Source organism: Rhinolophus ferrumequinum, unplaced genomic scaffold, assembly GCF_004115265.2.
Source record: "Rhinolophus ferrumequinum isolate MPI-CBG mRhiFer1 unplaced genomic scaffold, mRhiFer1_v1.p scaffold_84_arrow_ctg1, whole genome shotgun sequence".
Lineage (NCBI taxonomy): Eukaryota > Metazoa > Chordata > Mammalia > Chiroptera > Rhinolophidae > Rhinolophus > Rhinolophus ferrumequinum.
In genome coordinates this window covers 527,419-548,400 of record NW_022680440.1, presented here as the reverse complement: position 1 = coordinate 548,400, position 20,982 = coordinate 527,419, and the positions used below count along the sequence as shown (strand labels likewise).

Genomic DNA, 20,982 nt, shown 5'->3' with positions numbered 1-20,982 from the left:
ACTGTTAAAACTGATACAAAATAATATTTAGAATTGGGATATTCCTAGAAAATCTAGGTTTGCTGATTGGTGATGATCCAGTGTGACTCTTGTTCAAGAATGTTCAAACTCTTACAGAGTTTCTTGCTCAGATGTGAGTGTGGAGGCTGAATCCAGAGGTGGGATGGGCCTGGGAGTCTCCGGACTCAAAGGAAGACCTTCACCGCCGAGCAGCAGAGCACCCGCGCGGTGTCTCCTGGGCCCTGCCTTCTTGTAGCTTTCTTTGCATCGAGCTTCACAGGTGACTCGGTAGTAAACATGGGGGAGAAGAATTGGGAAAACCCATCTCTTTTCACCACTCAGCATTCTTAAAGATTGGAATTGTTTGCAACACTGGGGTCAGCAAGAAGAGTTCACACTGATCTTGGACATAAATGGCAGACCTTTTCAGCATTTTAAAAAGGGTCAATTTCTTAGAGACCACATCTTTTTAAAACATACAGTCTTTTCAAAATACAAAAGAAATAACCCAACAACCAAACCTTTAATTATAACGGGCAAACAGGAAGGAGAGGTAAGAAGTAGGCAGTGCCTTGGATTAAGAGACTTAATTTTCTTTCCTGTCTGTGTCGGGTGTGTTTCTTTAACCTACGTCTAATTGATTGCAGAGTAGTAGTCACGGTCACATTGATGTGTATCTTGAGCACTGCCAGCCTGTGTGCTTGTATTTGACCAAATTTTCTCAGTTACTTCTCCCAGCAGTCCTGGAAGGAGTACGGACGGACCAGGGGCACAGGACCTGCTGAGGCCTGAAACTAGAGCTCTAGCTCTTGCTGGGTTTCCTTTGCTAAAGCTCTGGCTTCATCCCTCATGCTCAGGGCTTTTTCTCAGACGACTCCCTTGCCTTAGAAGACCATCCTTTATGCCAACATTGAAGGTGTGTGTGTCAAGTGGTCAGCTCTACATTTGATCTTTGGAAGGGAAACATAACAGTCAAAATGAATCTAATGGAACTGGAGGGGTCATAGTTTCAAATTTTCCTCCTTTCTCTCATCTAGGAGATTACCATGGACGGAAGCAAAAATTAACAATAAGGCACAAACAACAGCAAAATTACTCTTCAGTGAAAGTTTAATAGGTTTTTCTAACACTGCCGTGTACACTTGATCTGTTTTTCCTGAGGTCACCAAAGCATATTTTGGTTATTCCAGAGTTAGGAGTTCTTCTTACTGCTAACTTTCAGGTAAAAGAAGATGAAGTACAAAACTAGGTTTATGTATTTCAATAATTGCTCTTTAATTTTTACCCCACTCTTAGTTTCAGGGGACCTCCAAGAAGGGTATCAGTCGACTGGATAAACAGATGCGAAAGTTCACAGATATCAGGAAAAAGAGCAGATCTGCACACGCAGTGAAAATCAGCATCGAGGGCAATAAAATGCCATTGTGACCTTGCCTGGGCTGTGTCCCCATCTCTGAGAAATGCGCATGGACTCTTTGGAGAAAGAAGACGATATTTTAAAATTTTTTAATGTATCTGTAAATGGTTCAGCTTGTATCAAATATTGTCATAGGATTTGCATTTCTCTCTGTTGTATTTAAAACTGTTTGTTGTGTACTTTGTACAGAGGAATACTAGTCATACTTCTTCTATAAGCTTTACATAATAAAATTCAAGTCTGGTTTTGGGGGGCTGTCTCTTCATTGTCTTAGAGGATGCATTCAAAGTTCAGCCCTACCCTCTGTGGTGTAATAAGGGATTTGTCTGGTCTTTGTCCTGGGTTCCTGACAAGGAGCTTCTAAAACCCTTGGTTTCCTGGATGAACAGAATGTCTTTGTGATGCTGATGAGTGACTCCTGGTAGGTCCCTACACAGCTTTAGGATAGGGGCTGGTCACCAGAAAGAGCTTAGAGGTCTGTTTTTAGAAGTTTGGGACTTTGGGCAGGCCTGACCTGAGGGGTGCTGAAGATTGAGTTTGGCCATTCGGTCATATGGCCAGTGGTTTAATCAGCTGTGCCTAAACAGTGAAGTCTCAGTTAAGACCTCGGATACCAAAGCTCAGTGGAGGAGCTTCCTAATTGGGGAGCACGTTGACGTGTTAAGATGGCAGCCTGCCTTGATTCCACAGACAGGATGTGGAAGCTCTGTGTGTGTCTTCATTTGGCTGGTCCTCCTAATTGGAATCCTTTATAATAAAACTAATTGTAAATGTAGTACTTTCTCGATTTCTGTGAGTCGTTCTAGTGAATTCTTGAACCTGAGGGGATCGTGGGAACGCTCACATTTTCTAACCAGTAAGCCAGAAGTGGGAGTGGACTGCACTGGCAGCTGGCATCTGAAATGGGACTGAAATGGGTCTCGTAGAGTACTGATCCCTTAAACCTGTGGCGTCTGTGCCAGCTCTGGGGATCAGTGTCAAAACTGAATTGCAATATTCTAGTTGGGATTAAAGCGGCCTATCAACAAAATCTTATTTCTCAGTATTTCTCTTGTTAGAGAAATTTTCATTATTTGATTTTATTTGCAGGCATGCCTCAGAGATACTGTGGGTTCTGTTCCAGGCTACCGCAATAAAACAAGTCACACGAGTTTTTTGTTTCTCAGTGCATATAAAAGTTATGTTACACTATCCTACAGTCTGTTAAATGTTACAATAATATTGTGTCTTAAAAACCAGTACGTACCTTAATTTAAAAATATGTTATTGCTAAAAAATGTTGTCATCTGAGCCATCAGTAAGTCGTAATCTTTTTGCTGGTAGTGGTGGTGGTGGGGTTTTTTCTCAGTGTTGATGGTGGCTGACTGAGCCGGGTGGTGGTTGCTGAGGTTGGGGTGGCTGTGGCAGTTTCTTAAGGTAAAGAAGTTGGCTGCACTCTTCCTTTCATACTTTCCCAAAAATCATTGATCACAAATGCAATAATAAAAGTGAAATATTACGAGAATTCCCAAAATGTGACAGAGATACAAAAAGAGCAAATGTTGGGGAAATGGCACTGACACACTTGGCCACAGGCTTGCCACAAACTTCCATTTTGTAAACCACAGTACCTGCGAAGTTCAGTAAAGCAAAGCACAATAAAACGAAGTATGTCTGGAATTTAGGTTCTCCTTGGAGGTGCTGTAATGAAGAAAAGATCAAGAAATTCTGAAATGTGGATGTCACAGCATCACTATACCAAGCTGCTTACAGCAGGCCGTTGGGACAGGCAGCACTTAGGGCGATGTTCTATTTTTGTGATACTTAGGTCATTTATGTAGCCTGCAGATTTAATCAAATCGTTGATTGGTCAAGGTGACTAAATGAAAACCAGTAATTCATTTTAATTATAGAAATCCTACACTGGTAGAAATTGGTGTAGAATATCTGGCAACCTTGATTTTCAAAAACATCTTACTAGTCATAAAAGTATAAGGTTTATGCACTTTACTCAAAGAATTTGCCAGGATCTCTTTACACTTGCAACAAACTTTAAAGCACAGATAGGATGGTGAGTTGTTTACAGGCAGGTACGTGAAGACGTTATCAGATAAAATAAGTAGCCACTAGATGGAAGTGGAAAACTAATATCTGCAGTGTCGTTTTGCTTTCTACAAATGTCCTCAAAAACACTTGTGAGTGAGAACAACAAAAACAGCCATCTACTGAAGTAGATGTTGACCCTGATCAGTAAAAATTCTAAACAATAAAGATACTTTTTTAAAAAGTTATTAATACAGCATTTTGCCATTTAATGGAGTAAGCTCCAGTTACCTGAGAATGTAACCTAAATAGGGTAAAACTGATGGTACTGGGTGGTGAAGTGATAGCTATACTTGAGGAATTCAAAATGAAGACATTCTCGGGCGAGAAGCTGAGGTCTTCATCGGATTTGAAGTATTTAAAGTGGATAGAAAACGGTTTCAGCAATGCAGACAATTAAGTGTGTTGTGGTGGGTGATGGTGCCGTTGGTAAAACATGTCTCCTGATATCCTATACAACGAACAAATTTCCATCTGAGTATGTACCGACTGTTTTTGACAACTATGCAGTCACAGTTATGATTGGTGGAGAGCCATATACTCTTGGACTTTTTGATACTGCAGGGCAAGAGCATTATGACAGATTACGACCTCTGAGTTACCCACAAACAGATGTTTTTCTAGTCTGTTTTTCAGTTGTCTCTCCATCCTCATTTGAAAAGGTGAAAGAAAAGTGGGTGCCTGAGATAACTCACCACTGTCCAAAGACTCTTGCTTGTTGGGACCCAAATTGATCTAAGAGATGACCCCTCTACTATTGAGAAACTTGCCAAGAACAAACAGAAGCCTATCACTCCAGAGACTGCTGAGAAGCTGGCCCGGGACCTGAAGCTGGCCCGGGACCTGAAGGCTGTCAAGTACGTGGAGTGCTCTGTGCTCACGCAGAAAGGCCTAAAGAATGTATTTGGCGAAGCAATATTGGCTGCCCTGGAGCCTCCAGAACCGAAGAAGAGCTGCAGGTGTGTGCTGCTATGAACATCTCTCCAGAGTCCTTTCTGCACATCTGGTGTCGGCATCATACTAAAAGCAATGTTTAAATCAAACTAAAGATTAAAAATTAAAATTTGTTTTGGCAATAATGACAAATGCCCTGCACCTACCCTCAGGCACTCGTGTGAGACAAGGCCTGTAGGTATGGCCCCTTTCCCCCCCTCAGTACTAGTTAATTTTGGGGAATTGTGTATTGTCAGAACAGTGATCAGTACTAGTTCTTGTTTTGTTGTTCCAGTTTTTTGTTTGTTTTTTGTTTCAAAGCAAGGCATGCTTGTGATGACTCTGTAACAGACTAATTTGGGTTATTGAAGCTGCTCCTGGGTTCCACTCTGGAGAGTAATCTGGGTCATCTAGTGTTTTTTTTTGGGGGGGGGGGCGGGGGAAGTGTGTGTGGGGTTTGTTTTTATTTAGTCAGTTTTTAAAAATTCATTAACCATCAGACAGCCCTTATGGGGAGGAGGATGGAGTGATTGCACACTCCACCTCCTAGATGTAGTTTAGAAAACACGTTCCCCACCTGGTGCTCTTAGGAAGGAGGATAGTAAATGCCTCATTTAGTAACACTCCTTTTTGAAAGTTGCCTTTTCTCTCCACTCTTGAGTAGGTCCAGTATTTGATGAAACTCATGAAAGCGGGTGGAACCTGTCTTGCCCCTCCTCTTTTCTAGGATGCACTATGTATGTGACTGTGACTTTCAAGGAAATTTGGTGGCCGTTTTGCTGATTTTTTTTTTGAAGTTAATTTCTAACTTCTTTTACTGATAAAATGAAAACAAGTATTGCACCTTTTGAAATGCACCAAATGGATTGAGTATGTAATTTAAAAAAAACATTTTTTCCCCTGTCAGTCATTGTCTTATATGCTTAGCATGGATGTGCAGCTTGATAGTGTGTGATACGGTGTTCCTAGAACACAGCAGAAGACCTGGTATATCTGAGGGGTGGTGCCAGGAGACAGACGTCTGTGGAGTGATTCACATCCTCTTCCAAGTTATGAGGATGGAGACCTGCTTCATTAAGCAGCTAGGGCTGGGGTGGGGATGGGGAGAACATTTAACAACATGGGGACCAGCCAGGGGAATCCCCTTATTTCTGTTTTGCATGAGGAACTCTATGAGCAGCCAATTGGGGCTCTCTAGTTTGATAAAAGTCACGGAGAGAGTCTTATGAAGACTCTTCATAAGTGTTAATAGGGATTTTATCAGCTTATTTGGGTTGCAGTTTCCAGTTTTTAAAAATGTTTAGGTAATCTCCACCTTCCCCAAATCCTAATTCGTATAGATTCATTAGTGTTGAACCAATGCTTTCTCATGTCTCAATTCTTTGTATATGCATTCTTTTCAGATGTATTTAACAAACAAAAACCCTTCAAAAAAAATGAAGACATTCTCTTACACTATGTTTAAGTGAAGTTACTAATTTATGCATAAATGATCTCTGCCCCATAGTTTATTTTAGAGTCTCAAACCTGGTCAGCCACAATAACCTTTTCAAAAAAATTTCGGAACTTCTTCCAACTTAAAATAATGTTGAAAGAAGAGTAAAATAAACTCCCATATTCCCTTCAGTTACATTGACCGTGTGTAACATTTGGCCACATTTACTTGATCACATGTGGGTAAGTAACACTGATAGCTTGCCTCTTGATCCCCAAATACTTAAGCATGTTTCTACCCAAAGCAATGGCCTTTTACTTGTTTTTCAGTACTGATGCGGTTAACTTGAACCCTTTGGATGGAGTAATGCAGAATTATCTTTTAGTTAAATTTTTTAAAATTCTTGATTGTGTGTAAATACATAAAATGCACACAAAGGTTGCCATCTTAAAGGACCATTTACAGTTAGTCGCATTAAGTACACACTGTTGTGCAACCATTACCACCTTCCATCTCCAGAAATCTTCATCTTGCAGAACTGAAACTTACCCATTGAACACTGTCTCTCCATTCCCCTCCCCCAGCTCCGGCTACCACAATTCCACTTTGTCTCTGATTTTCAGTACCCTAGGTATAATATTTCGTATAAGGTGAATCATCATCCAGTTTTGACTAGATTATTCTTTAGTAGAATGTCCTCAAGTTTCATTCATGTTGCAGCGTATCAGAATTTCCTTTCATTTTAAGGCTGACTAATACTCTATTGTATGTCTAGACCAATTTTGTTTATCCATCTGTCGATGGACACTTGGGTTGCTTCCATCTTTTGGCTAGTGTGATAATTTAGCCATGAACGTGGATGTACAAATATCTTTTTTTGAGATCCTGCCTTTAATTTTTTCAAGTGTATATCCAGAAGTGAAATTGCTGGATCATATGGTAATTATATTTTTAAATTTTTGAGGGACTGTCATACTGTTTTCCATAATGGCTGTTCTATTTTACATTGCCATCAGTAGTGCAGAAGGGCTCCAATTAGTCCACGTCTTCAACAATGCTTGTTTTCTGTCTTAATAGTTGCTATCCTAATGGGTGAGATGGTATTTCACTGTGGTTTTGATTCGCATTTCCCTAATGATTAATGATACTGAGCATCTTTTCATGTTAGTGCTTTGGATATCTCTGGAGAAATGTCTATTCAAGTCCTGCCTATTTTTAAAATATGTTGTTTTGTTGTTGAGTTGTCAGAATTATTTATGTATTCTGGATAATTACTCCTTATCAGATTTGCAAATATTTTTTTCTTATTCTGTGGATTGCTTTTCATTCTTGTACCCTCTGATGCAGTTTAATTTTGATGTAGTCCAGTTTATCTGTTTCTTTGATTGCCTGTGCTTTTAGCGTCATATCCAAGAAAACATTGCCAAATCTAGTGTCATGAAGTTTTCTCCTGTTTTCTTCTAAGAGTTAGTTTTAATTCTTACACTTAGATCTTCAATCCATTTTGAGTTAACTTGTATTTGATGTAAGGTAAGCATACAACTTTTTTTTTTTTTTTGCATATAGATACTTGGTTTTCCCAATACCATTTGTTGGGAAGACTGTCCTTTCTCCATTGAATGGTCTTTGCACCCTTGCTAAAAGTCATCTGACACTATAAGCAAGAGTTATTTCTGGACTCTATTCCATCCTTCTGTATGTCTGTCTATTGTGCCTTTCTCCAACCTTTTTTTTTTCCCCAAGACTTTTGACTATTTGGGGTCCCTTGAGATTTCATAAGAATTTTAGGATGGATTATTCTATTTCTGCAATAAACATCATTGGGATTTTAATAGGGATTGCACTGATTCTGTAGATCAATTTGGGTAGTATTGACACCTTAACCATACATAGTAAGGCTTTCAATCAGTGAACACAGAATGTGCATATATTGTTATCTTTAATTTCTTTCAGCAATATTTTATAATTACAAATGTACAAGTCTTTCTTCTTGGTTAAGTTTATTCCTAAGTATTGTATTCTTTTTGATGCTACTGTAAATGAAATTGTTTTCTTAATTCCCTTTGAGGATTATTCATTGTTAGCTTGTGGAAATGTAAACTGATTTTGTATATTTTATGTCCTTCAACTTTGTTGAATTTGTGTATTCTAATCGTCTGTGTGTGTGTGTGTGTGTGTGTGTAGGCGTTTTTACATGTAAATCATGTCAACTGCAAACAGATTATTTTTCTTTTTTGGACGACTTTTATTTCTTTTTCTTGCCTGATTGATTGATCTGGCTAGGACTGCTGCTACTGTGTTGATGTCAAAAGCGGGCATCCTGCCTTGTTCCTGATCTTGGAGGAAAAGCTTTCAGTCTCACCACTGAGTATGATGGTAACTGTAGGCTTGTCATACGTTGGTCTTGATTATGTTGATATAGTTTCTTTCTATTCATAGTGTTTTTATCATGAAAGGCGTTGAATTTTGTCAATGATTTCTCTGCATTAGTGGAGATGGTCATGTGTTTTTTTTGTCCTTCATCCTGTTAATGTGCTGTATACATTAATTGATTTTCATGTGTTGAACCATCCTTGCAATAAACAAACCCCTCTTGATCATGGTGTATAATCCTTTTGATGTGCTGTTGAATTTTGTTGGCTAGTATTTTGTTGATTTTTGAATCAGCGTTCATCAGGGAAATTCGTCTATAGTTTTCTTGTATTTGTCTGGTTTTGGTGTCAGGGTAATGCTGGCCTCAAGAGTTTGAAGTTTGGATGTGTTTCTTTTCAATTTTTTGGAATAATTTGAGGAGGATTGATGTTAATTCTTTTCATGTTTGGTGGACTTCACCAGTAAAAGCCATCTAGTCCTGATCTTCCTTTTTTGGGAGGTTTTTTTTATTACTGATTCAATTTCCTTACTAATTATAGATCTATTTGTATTTGTTTCCTCATATTTCTGTCTTGGTAGATTGTGTTTCTAGGAATTTGTCCATTTTATCTATGTTATCCAATTTTTTGGCATACTATTCATGGTATTCTCTTATAATCCTTTTTATTTCTGTAAAATTAGTAGTAATGCCCCTTTCATGTCTGATCTTAGTTTTTGGAGTCTTTTTTTTAGTCATTCTAGCTAAAGGTCAATTTTGTTGATTTTTTTTTTAATTTATTGGGGTGACCATTGTTAGTAAAATTACATAGATTTCAGGTGCACAATTCTATATCACATCATCTATAAATTACATTGTGTGCTCACCACCCAGAGTCAGTTCTCCTTCCATCACCATATATTTGACCCCCCTAACCCTCATCTCCCACCCCCCACCCCCCTTATCCTGTGGTAACCACTAAACTGTTGTCTGTGTCTATGAGTTTTTGTTTTTTGTTGTTTTTTTTGTTTGTTTTTTTACTTAGACGTTTATCATATCTCTCACACTGTGGACCCCCCTCCCCCCATCCACTATCCCTCTGACATCATACCGAGCCATCCCATTTCCACTATCTCCACTCCCAATGCTGTACTCTGCCTATTGTAAATGTATACACACACACACACACACACACACACACACACACACACACACACACATATATATGTATATATAATGTTATAGTTGGCATTCATTATTGTTCAACTTCAGGTGCACAATGCAGTGATCAGGCATCTACATCATCCCTGAGGTGGTCTCCCAAATGGGACACGTGTCTATCGGATACCCTACAAAATCTTTACAACATTATTGATTACGTTCCCCAGATTAATTTTCAAACCCCGTGGCCATCTTGTGGTTACTGATTGTTTTCTAATCCCCTCACCTTCCCCCCCACCCCCACCCACCCCCCCCACCCATCTAGCAACCCTCAGTTTTTCCTCTCTGTCTCCAAAACTGTTTCTGATTAGTTTATTCACTTATTCTTTTCTTTAGATTCCGCATATAAGTGAAATCATATGGTATTTGTCTTTCTCTGTCTGACTTATTTCACTTAACATAATGTTCTCTAGGTCCATCCATGTTGTTATGTTGTTGCAAATGGTAAGATTTCTTTCTTCTTTATGGCTGCGTAATACTCCATTGTATAAATGTACCACATTTTCTTAATCCAGTCATCTACCGATGGGCATTTCGGTTGTTTCCATGTCTTGGCTATTGTGTATAGTGCTGCAATAAACATAGGAGTGCATTGTTGATCTTTTAAATGAGTCAACTCTTTCATTTTTTTCTCTATTCTCCTCTCTATTTTGTTTATCTGTGCTGTAATCTTTATTATTTCCTTTTGCTAACTCTGGGTTTTGTTTATTCTTTATTTCCTTAAGGTGTAAAGTTAGGCTGTTGGTCTTTTTTAATGTAAGCATTTACAGCTATAAATTTCTGTCTTAGTACTGCTTTTGGTGCATCCCTTAAGTTTTGGTATGCTGTGTTTTCATTTTCCTTTGTCTCAAGATATTTTCTAATTTTCCTTGTGATTTCTTCTTTGACCCTTTGGTTGCTTAAGAATGCACTGTGTGAATTCCATGTATTTGTGGATTTCCCAGTTTTCCTTCTGTTGATTTCTATAGTTTCATTCCATTGTGATCAGAAAACATACTTTGTATGGTTTCATTCTTTTAAAATTTATTAAAACTTGTTTTGTGGCCTTTCGTAGTGTCTATGACAGAATGCTCCATGTGCACTTGAGGAAAATGTATATTCTGCTATTGTGGGGTGGTACGTTTTGCATATATCTGGTAGGCTAGTTGGTCTATGGTGTTATTCAGAGCCCCTATTTCTTTATTGACCTTCCGTCTTGCTGTTCTATCCATTATTGAAAGGGGTACTGAAGTCATTACTATTGTAAGTCTCTTTGATTCTGTCATTGTTTGCTTCATATATTTAGGAGCTTTGATGTTTAGTACTTACATGTTTATAATTGTTACATCTTCTTGGTGCATTGACCCTTTTATCATTATATAATATACTTCTTTGTCTAACAGTTTTTGACTTAAACTCTATTTTGTCTGATATCTGTATAGCCACTCCTGTGATTACCATTCTCATAGAATATCTTCCTTCACCTTCAACCTATGCATGTCAAATCTAAAATGAGTCTCTTATCGACAGCATATAGTTGGATTCAACATAATCAAGACCAACGTATGGCAAGCCTACAGTTATCATCATACTCAGTGGTGAGACTGAAAGCTTTTCCTCCAAGATCAGGAACAAGGCAGGATGCCCGCTTTTGACATCAACACAGTAGCAGCAGTCCTAGCCAGATCAATCAGTCAGGCAAGAAAAAGAAATAAAAGTCGTCCAAAAAAGAAAAATAATCTGTTTGCAGTTGACATGATTTACATGTAAAAACGCCTACACACACACACACACACGATTAGAATACACAAATTCAACAAAGTTGAAGGACATAAAATATACAAAATCAGTTTACATTTCTACAAGCTAACAATGAATAATCCTCAAAGGGAATTAAGAAAACAATTTCATTTACAGTAGCATCAAAAAGAATACAATACTTAGGAATAAACTTAACCAAGAAGAAAGACTTGTACATTTGTAATTATAAAATATTGCTGAAAGAAATTAAAGATAACAATATATGCACATTCTGCATAGAACTCTTCCTCCCAGTCAATCCAAGCCCCAAACTTCCTCTGCTCTTGTGGGCTTCCTCTATTGTGGCAGAAGTCTTCTAACATCAGATTTACTGTGGAGCAGGTAGAGTGTGGAGTGATGTGAATGTATGTTAGCTGTATGTAAAAGCATTGCTGAGATGTTAGAGAACTCCTAGGAAATAGGGTTGCCTAATATAGGCATGGGCTAGAAAGGTTGCAGAAATGCATGTGTTTCTGTAGAGAGCTGTCTCAAACTGACTGACTTTGGTACCATTAAACTATAGCTATGCACTTCACATATTTATTGGTGTTTAAAGAAAGTGGTGGGATTACCTGTATGCCTTGTTTTAAGCAAGCTTGGTACATGAAGTAAAAGTTTGACCAAAATTTGGAAGTGATAGTTTGTAAAAGGATTTACCATACAACAAAAAAGAAAACAACAACAAAATCTCTAAAGCAAGATACGAATTACAAAGCCTGAAAGAGCAACTAGTTAATACTCTCCCTCTAGGACAGGGGTGTCCAAACTTTTTTCAACGTTTTTCACCAAGGGCCATATGTGGTAAAATACGCAAACAGCCGGGCCACTCACTCGAGGTGAAGTACGTATTGCCTCACCTGGTTTATTTAAGTAAACTAAATATGTTTTTGGAATTTGCTGCGGGCCAATTAACAATGGATCATGGGCCACAGTTGGCCCGCGGGCCGCAGTTTGGACACCCCTGCTCTAGCAGAAGGTTTGGATCTGTGCTCCCAGGACAAGCTTGGTTCTTACAAAGCCTGTAGCCCTGGGGCCGAGGTTCTTTCCATGGTGTGGCTGCAGGTAAGAAAGTAGAGCAGGGAGGTTCGAGGTGTGTCAGGCCCTAAATAAAAGGTTTTAGATAAAACTTTTCAGTAGTTATATGTGCTTAAAATAATTTTCCAAAATCGGTTGGTAACTTCAAATTTTAGAGTTTTACTAAGTTAAGTTAAATGATAAAAATTATCTAGGTATTTCTAAATAATATGAAATTCTGAACCTTGTTACTAGATAAGTTTCAGTTTACCTGCTTTTGGCTTCTAATAACAGAAAAACTAAAAGATAAATTGGGATCTGTTACTGAATATGTCTCATACTTTATAAAAAAAATATTTGTTTCTAAAAATATTGTGACTATAATTGCCAGTGATAGCCTGTGTTTCTAAAGGTTATGAAATGTATTCATAGATCTGCCAATCTAAAAAATACTAATTGCTTACTTTTTAGTTGTCACTAGTAATTAAGATTTCTAAGAGGTAAGAATTCTAATTAAAATGGAAAAAAACTATGTTTTTGGTGATAGAAGGTATAAGGTACAGAGGCACATTTTGAAGGAAATTAACAGAAAGTGGTTTGTCCTAAAGTTGGTTATTTCTGAATAAGAGAAAAACAAAGAGACTAGGAAAGGTGTAGAAGATTTGTGAAGAGAAATCTGAGGAGATTATATATGGTTAAGCTGAATAAAATTGAGATAAGTAAATGAGTTTAAATATCAAAAGTAAGCAAAACCAGTTTGGTTGTTTTTCAGCCTATTTAAAAGAAAAAGTATTTCCTGTATTTGTTCTACTTCAGATAAGATATGAAAAGTATTCTATCTAGAGACTAAGGATTGTATATTTTAATTGTCTTAATTAGGTCCTTGATTACTTAAGAATACAATCTTAATCCTAAAAACTAAAGTTTTGCTAACCTGTATGTTTAATATTTTTTTGTCACTTTGGATAAATAGATAGTTTAATACTGTTTTATAATAATATATGATCTTTTTGGTCAAGTATGTTTGACAACCTTCCCAGGGTTTAAATTTTAAAAATAATTTTTTCTTAACCTTTTAGAAATGGCTTTGGATTATTCCAGTGGGCCCCTGTTATACCTCAAAGATTTGTTCTCTCCTTATAAGAGAAATTTTAAAGTAATTTGGCCTATTTGATATACTAAAATTACATGGGAAGCTTTGTCAAATAACTATGTTTTTGTGTGCATATATTAATACTAAAATGGATTTTCTATAGACTATATAAAAATTTCTAAGACTCTACAAAGCTCTGATACAATTTTCATTTGTAATTCTAATTATCTTAAAATGTCTTGTTACAAAAGAGCAAAGTTCTTTGTCAATTGCATTATAATCAGATCTATAACTATGTCATTTTAAGTTTTTTGTCATTTATAGACAGATCTTTGTTTTACTCTGATGCTTTTACAAATATGTTTTATCTCCGGAAGGATCCACAGAGAAGTCTGATGGCATGGATGTGGCTTGGCTTCTTGGCCCTGAAAAGCTAATTAAAGTTCAATCTGGAGATTCCTTATGAAATTCCAGCAAAGCAGATTTAAAAGAGCCTATGTGATCAACTGTTATTCTTGTTGTGCTTATGCAAATAACAGGAGAACATTATTGAAACTATATTTGTGCAATAGGTTTTAATTTGGCTAATAAGGGTGATTTTAGAGAGGAAAATTGTTTCAACAGAAACTGTAATACACAGTTATGGATACTGGATTCTAATTTAGTTGTCTTTAAGATTATCTTTTTAACCTGTATACTGGACTGGATCCTGAATTTTTCTAGTTTTTAAAAATATTTAGCTACAACTCTCTGTACTAATGTTTCATTTTTCTCCCATCTTTTGCCTTGGAATTATTGAGAACTAAAACTTTTTCTTTTTTTTTTTGGAGCCTTGCACTTCACAAACTGCAGCTAGACGACATAATGATATAAACTTGAGAGAAATCACCACAGCAGCTCATGCTTATCTCAGTGAATGGTGCTGTGTAAGCCAGGCAAAGTTGACCTGAGAACCTGATGACATCAGAGACATTCAAACTGCAAACCAGGAGAATCTAACAGATTGTCACTGCCTGCCTTCATTCCAGAAAAAGCAGCTTTGAGCCTTACATCTAGGAATCTCATCTCACAGCCTTACAGACTCAAAAACTGGTTTCTAATTTGCTTGATCATTAACCTTTATTTTTCTTTGTTTTCATAGACACACCGCTTATTTAAATACCTGATTGCTTGCTTACACAATATGGGCCTCGCATTGGGAGCCCTTTGGCACCACTGCCTCCTGAAATGAAACTCAATAGTTTAACTGAACTTATTCTCAAAACAGAATGATTGGATCAGTGAAATACGGAGCAGTCTAACAACTCAGCTTCTGGAATGTGACACTTATATGTAAAGTTTCAAAGACAGGCCTGAGGGGAACCAAAATTGTGCCACTCTGAAGCCGCTTTTGGGATATTGATTTTAAGCTGTTTATTAAGAAAAATGACTCAGAAAGAAGCTTTGACCCTCCCCCTTCCTGCCTAAGAGATTCAGATGGAAAGGCCTCCTCCAGGAAGGGAATCTTGGGATGTTGCCTTAGCCTGATTTGACTTACGTGTGGTAAATAGGAGGGCTTCAGGCGGGGCCTGTTAGCTGGACGCCCCCTGGGTCCCATTGTTTCTGTCACCCCGCAAGAATTTTCCTGCCATGTGTGTTCAGCTCCTCCTCACCTACCTGTAAATCGTCCGTTCCTGCTTTTAAAATCTAATACCCCGTTACTGTCCTTTCTGCTTTGTCCAAAAATGTCTTACATACCCAGTGTTGCCTCAGTGTTTGCAATTTTCACGCTTATGTGAATTCCCTATGCAAATGTATTAAACATTTGATTTTCTCCTGTTTTTTTAAAAAAAGGCAGGGGCCAGCCCGGTGGCTCAGGCAGTTAGAGCTCCACGCTCCTAACTCCGAAGGCATCTGGTTCAATTCCCACGTGGGCCAGTGGGCTCTCAACCACAAGGTTGCTGGTTCAATTCCTTTAGTCCCACAAGGGATGGTGGGCTCCGCCCCCTGCAACTAAGATTGAACACCGCACCTTGAGCTGAGCTGCCTCCCGGATGGCTCAGTTGGTTGGAGTGCAGGCTCTCAGCCACAAAGTTGCCGGTTCAATTCCTCGACTCCCGCAAGGGATGGTGGGCTGTGCTCCCTGCAACTAGCAACAGCAACTGGACCTGGAGCTGAACTGCGCCCTCCACAATTAAGACTGAAAGGACAACTTGACTTGGAAAAAAGTCCTGGAAGTACACACTGTTCCCCAGTAAAGTCCTGTTCCCCTTCCCCAATAAAATCTTAAAAAAAAAAAAAAAAAAAAAGGCATGACAGGCCCTAAGCAGCTCACTCTTCCTTGGATCTACTTGACTAGAGAGCAACAGGTGAAGCTTTTAAGTAAAATATTTAAATACTATTAAATAAAATACTTACAAATTAGAATTTAAATACTATTAAATAAAATACTTACAAATTAGATGGTTAGTTAGCATGTTATTAGGTAGACAGGAAGATCCCTGATAAAATAAAAGTCATACCCTAAAACTCCAGGTTCTGAAGTAAGTCATTCACTCCAGGACAAAGGGAACAGATCTGATAGATAAGAATGGGTTCTTAATGCCCCTTGAGGTTAATAAATTATCTCAAATCCCTTTTGGCCAAACTGAGCAGATCTGATAGATAGAAATGGGTTATTTTGCTAATCCCTTCAGGATGGGCAAGCAGAACAAACCTGGTAGACGAATTGCATTAGAAGGCGACAGCTCCCTTCTCCAAACGAAGGAAGATATAAAAGTAAGAATTTTTGCGTCAGTCAGTCCCATTCGGGACCCCCTCCCGCTCAGGGGCTGTAAGCCTTTGCTTTAATAAACTATCCTTTTTTACAACCCCTCACCTCTCGTTGGTCCGTGCTTCCATTCTTTGGTTTCACGATACACGATCCCAGTACTCAGAGAAGTTTCCATCATCACAAATACTATTGTAAATAGGATAATGACATGTTTTAAAAAAGGCGGGGGGTTGGAGGTCAAGAGACCTGGAGCTTGGTCTCCAACCTGTAAGGATCTCATGGGTGAGGGAAGCCAGTGCTTAGGGTTTGAGAATCGGGAGAGGACAGGTTATGCTTCCCTACCCTTTGAGTGTGGCGGGCAGAGGGGGGGTGGTTTCTTTGTAATTCTTTTTTTTGTTGTATAGTTTTTGAGCAAGAAGTTACTTTTTTGGCTAGAGAGGAGATAGAAATGCAGTGAGTGCCCAAGTTCTGTGTGGCTGGCAGAGGTCAGTAAGCGCTGAGCTGAGGCGCTTACATGACCACTGCAGGGACATGTGGCCATTCTGAAACTGTGTCAGGAGGGAGAAAGACCATGTCATAGGGGCCGTGACTCCCAGGGGTCCAACTGGTTGTTTCCATGCAGTTTGTTGAGCTGAACTAACATGTAGCCTTTCACACTTTGACGTGGATCATACTTAACTCTGTGAGGTGATGCTATCCCTGTTTTGCAGAAGAGGAAAATGGCACAAAGAACAAGGTGTGGCAGAGCTAGAATTCAAGCTCAGGTCTTCTGATTCCAGACCTGCAGGCTTTCCTGGCCGCTTATCAGCTGGATCTTTTCCTCATGAAGTATGTGATAGTGCACATTATTCAGACTTTTTTGGCTTTTCTCATCTTTCCTAATTATTGCTATTTTTTTTTAGTTGCATAAGCGTATTTTATTCATTTTTTTCTTTTTAATTTATTGGGGTGACAATTGTTAGTAAAATTACATAGATTTCAGGTGTACAATTCTGTATAACATCATCTATAAATCCCATTGTGTGTTCACCACCCGGAGTCAGTTCTCCTTCCATCACCATATATTGGATCCCCCTTACCCTCATCTCCCACCCTCCTCCACCCTTACCCTCTGGTAACCACTAAACTATTGCCTGTGTCTATGAGTTTTTGTTTCTCATTTGTTTGCCTTGTTCTTTTGTTGTTTTTGGTTTATAGAACACATATCAGTGAAATCATATGGTTCTCTGCTTTTTCTGTCTGACTTATTTCGCTTAGCATTATAATCTCAAGATCCATCCATGTTGTCACATATATTCCTATATCATCTTTTCTTACCGCCGAATAATATTCCATTGTGTATATATACCACAACTTCTTTATCCATTCATCTATCGAAGGACATTTTGGTTGTTTCCATGTTTTGGCCACTGTAAACAAAGCTGCAATGAACATTGGAGCACACGTGTCTTTATGTGTAGATGTTTTCAGATTTTTTGGGTAGTTACCCAGGAGAGGGATTGCTGGGTCATATGGTAATTCTATTCGTAATTTTTTGAGGAACCTCCACACTGCCTTCCATAGTGGCTGCACCAGTCTGCATTCCCACCAACAGTGTATGAGGAGGGTTCCTTTTTCTCCATAGCCTCTCCAACACTTGTTACTATTTGTCTTGTTGATGATAGCCATTCTGACTGGGGTGAGGTGATATCTCATTGTGGTTTTTATTTGCATTTCTCTGATGATCAGTGATGTTGAGCATTGTTTCATATGTCTATTTGCCATTTGTATGTCCTCTTTGGAGAAATGTCTCTTCAGGTCCTCTGAAGAGGACCCAATTTTTCAATTGGGTAGTTTGCTTTTTTGTTGTTGAGTTTCATGAGTTCCTTGTATATTTTGGATATTAGCCCCTTATCAGAGGCACTGTTTGCAAAAATCTTCTCCCATTCAGTTGGTTGCCTCTTTATTTTGTCGATGGTTTCTTTTGCTGTGCAGAAGATTTTAAGTTTCATATAGTCCCATTCATTTATTTTAGCTTTTACTTCCATTGCCTTTGGAATCAAATTCATAAAATGCTCTTTGAACCCAAGGTCCATAAGTTTAGTACCTATGTTTTCTTCTATACAGTTTATTGTGTCAGGTTTTATGTTTAAGTCTTTGATCCATTTTGAATTAATTTTGGTACATGGTGACAGATAGCAGTCCAGTTTCATTCTTCTGCACATGGCTTTCCAATTCTGCCAGCACCATTTATTGAAGAGGCTGTCTTTCCTCCATTGTATGTTTTTAGCTCCTTTGTCAAAAATTATATGTCCATATTTATGTGGTTTTATTTCTGCATTCTCAATTCTGTTCCATTGGTCTATGTGTCTGTTTTTCTGCCAATACCATGCTGTTTTGTTTATTGTAGGCCTGTAGTACAAGCTAAAGTCAGGGAGTGTGATACCTCCAGTATTATTCTTTTTTCTTAAAATTGCTTTGGCTATTCGGGGTCTTTTGTGGTTCCAAACAAATCTGATGATTTTTTGTTGTATTTCTTTAAAACATTCCATTGGGATTTTGATGTGGATTGCATTAAATCTGTGTATCACTTTGGGTAATATGGCCATTTTAACTATGTTGATTCTTCCAATCCATGAGCACAGAATGTCTTTCCATTTCTTTGTGTCTTCTTCAATTTCTTACAAAAGTGTCTTATAGTTTTCAGCATATAGGTCCTTCACAGCCTTGGTTAAGTTTATTCCTAGGTATTTTATTCTTTTTGTTGCAATTGCAAAAGGAATTTTTTTTGTTTCTTTTTCTGAGATTTCATTGTTAGTATATAGGAATGCAATGGACTTTTGTACGTTGATTTTGTAGCCAGCAACTTTACTGTATTCGTTGATTGTTTCTAATAGCTTTTTGGTGGAGTCTTTAGGGTTTTCTATATATAGCATCATGTCATCTGCAAAGAGGGACAGTTTAACTTCTTCATTCCCTATATGGATGCCTTTTATTTCTTTCTCCTGCCTGATTGCTCTGGCAAGGACTTCCAACACTATGTTGAAAAGCAGAGGTGATAGGGGACATCCCTGTCGTGTTCCTGAACGTAGAGCAAAGGGCTTCAGTTTTTCACCATTAATTATGAGATTAGCTGAGGGCTTGTCATACATGGCCTTTATTATGTTAAGGTATTTTCCTTCTGTACCTATTTTATTAAGTGTTTTAATCATAAATGGATGTTGTATCTTGTCAAATGCTTTTTCTGCATCAATTGATATAATCATATGATTTTTGTCCTTTATTTTGTTAATGTGATGTATCACATTGATGGATTTGCGGATGTTGAATCATCCTTGTGCCCCTGGGTTGAACCCCACTTGGTCGTGATGAATGATCTTTTTAATGCATTGTTGTATTCGATTTGCTAGAATTTTGTTTAGGATTTTTGCATCTGTATTCATCAGAGATATTGGTATGTAGTTTTCTTTTTTTGTGTTGTCCTTACTAGGTTTTGGTATCAGGGTAATGTTGGCCTCATAAAATAAGTTAGGGAGTAGTGTCTCTTCTTCAATTTTTTGGAAGAGTTTAAACAGTATTGGTATTAGATTCTCTTTGAAGGTTTGGTAGAATTCACTAGTGAAGCCATCTGGTCCGGGACTTTTGCTTTTGGGAAGGTTTTGGATGACTGATTCAATTTCATTACTGCTGATCGGTCTGTTTAGATTTTCCAGTTCTTCATGATTCAGCCTTGGAAGGCTATAGGTTTCTAAGAACCTGTCCATTTCTTCTAGGTTATTGAATTTGGTGGCATATAGTCCTTCATAGTATTCTTGGATGATCCTTTGTATTTCTGTGGTGTCCATGATAACTTCCCCTTTTTCATTTCTGATTTTGTTAATTAGTGTCTTCTCTCTTTTTATCTTAGTGAGTCTAGCCAAGGGTTTGTCAAGTTTGTTAATCTTTTCAAAGAACCAGCTCTTTGTCACATTAAATTTTTCTATTGTCTTTTTGTTCTCTATTTCATTTAGTTCTGCTCTGATTTTTGTTATTTCCTTTCTTCTGCTGACCTGGGGTTTCCCTTGTTCTTTTTCTAGTTCTTTAAGATGTAACATGAGGTTATTTATTTGAGATTTTTCCTGTTTCTTGAGATAGGCCTGTAAGATATAAATTTCCCTATTAAAACTGCTTTCGCTGCATCCCAAAAATTTTGGTAGGATGTATTTTCATTGTCGTTTGTTTCTATGTATCTTTTGATCTCTCCTTTAATTTCTTCTTTGACCCAGTCGTTCTTTAAAACTATGTTGTTTAATCTCCATGTATTTGTGTTTTTTCCTGCTTTCTTTTTGCAGTTGATACCCAATTTCAAAGTTTTGTGATCAGAGAATATGCTTGGTATGCTTTCAATCTTCTTAAATTTGCTGAGGCTGATTTTATGTCTCAATATATGGTCTATCCTTGAGAACGTTCCATGTACACTAGAAAAGAATATATAGTCTGATGTTTTAGGGTGAAGTGCTCTATATATGTCAATTATGTCCATTTCATCTAATGTGTCATTTAGGGCTGCTATTTTGTTATTTATTTTCTGTTTGGATGATCTATCCATAGCTGTCAGTGATGTATGTAGGTCCCCTAGTATAATTGTGTTTTGGTCAATTTCTCCCTTTAGTTCTGTTAGTAGTTGCTTGGTATATTTCGGTGCTCCCTGATTGGGGGCATAAATATTGATGACTGTTATGTCTTCTTGTTGCATAGTCCCCTTTACCATTATGAAATGTCCATCTTTATCTCTTGTTATCTTTTTCACACTGAAGTCTGTTTCATCTGATATCATTATGACTACACCTGATTTTCTCTGGGTACCATTTGCTTGGAGTGTCAATTTCCACCCTTTCACTTTGAGTCTATGCTTGTCCTTGTAGCTGAGATGTGTCTCTTGGAGACA

The 20,982-nt window shown here is 37.9% G+C and overlaps 1 protein-coding gene and 1 pseudogene across 5 annotated transcripts in view; both read left to right on the top strand.

Moving 5' to 3' along the window:
• IWS1 (interacts with SUPT6H, CTD assembly factor 1) overlaps window positions 1–15,116 on the top strand; it is a 61,992-nt gene extending 46,876 nt beyond the window's left edge. For 3 of the 5 annotated variants that reach the window (XM_033102307.1, XM_033102306.1, XM_033102310.1), the window contains one exon: window positions 1,297–2,192. In XM_033102307.1, the coding sequence (XP_032958198.1) occupies window positions 1,297–1,428 (132 nt within the window). In that variant the 3' untranslated portion in view covers window positions 1,429–2,192. The other 2 variants (XM_033102308.1, XM_033102309.1) reach the window with 2 other exon arrangements.
• LOC117020081 (cell division control protein 42 homolog) lies at window positions 3,795–4,832 on the top strand (annotated as a pseudogene).
• Window positions 15,117–20,982: the final 5,866 nt, after the last annotated feature.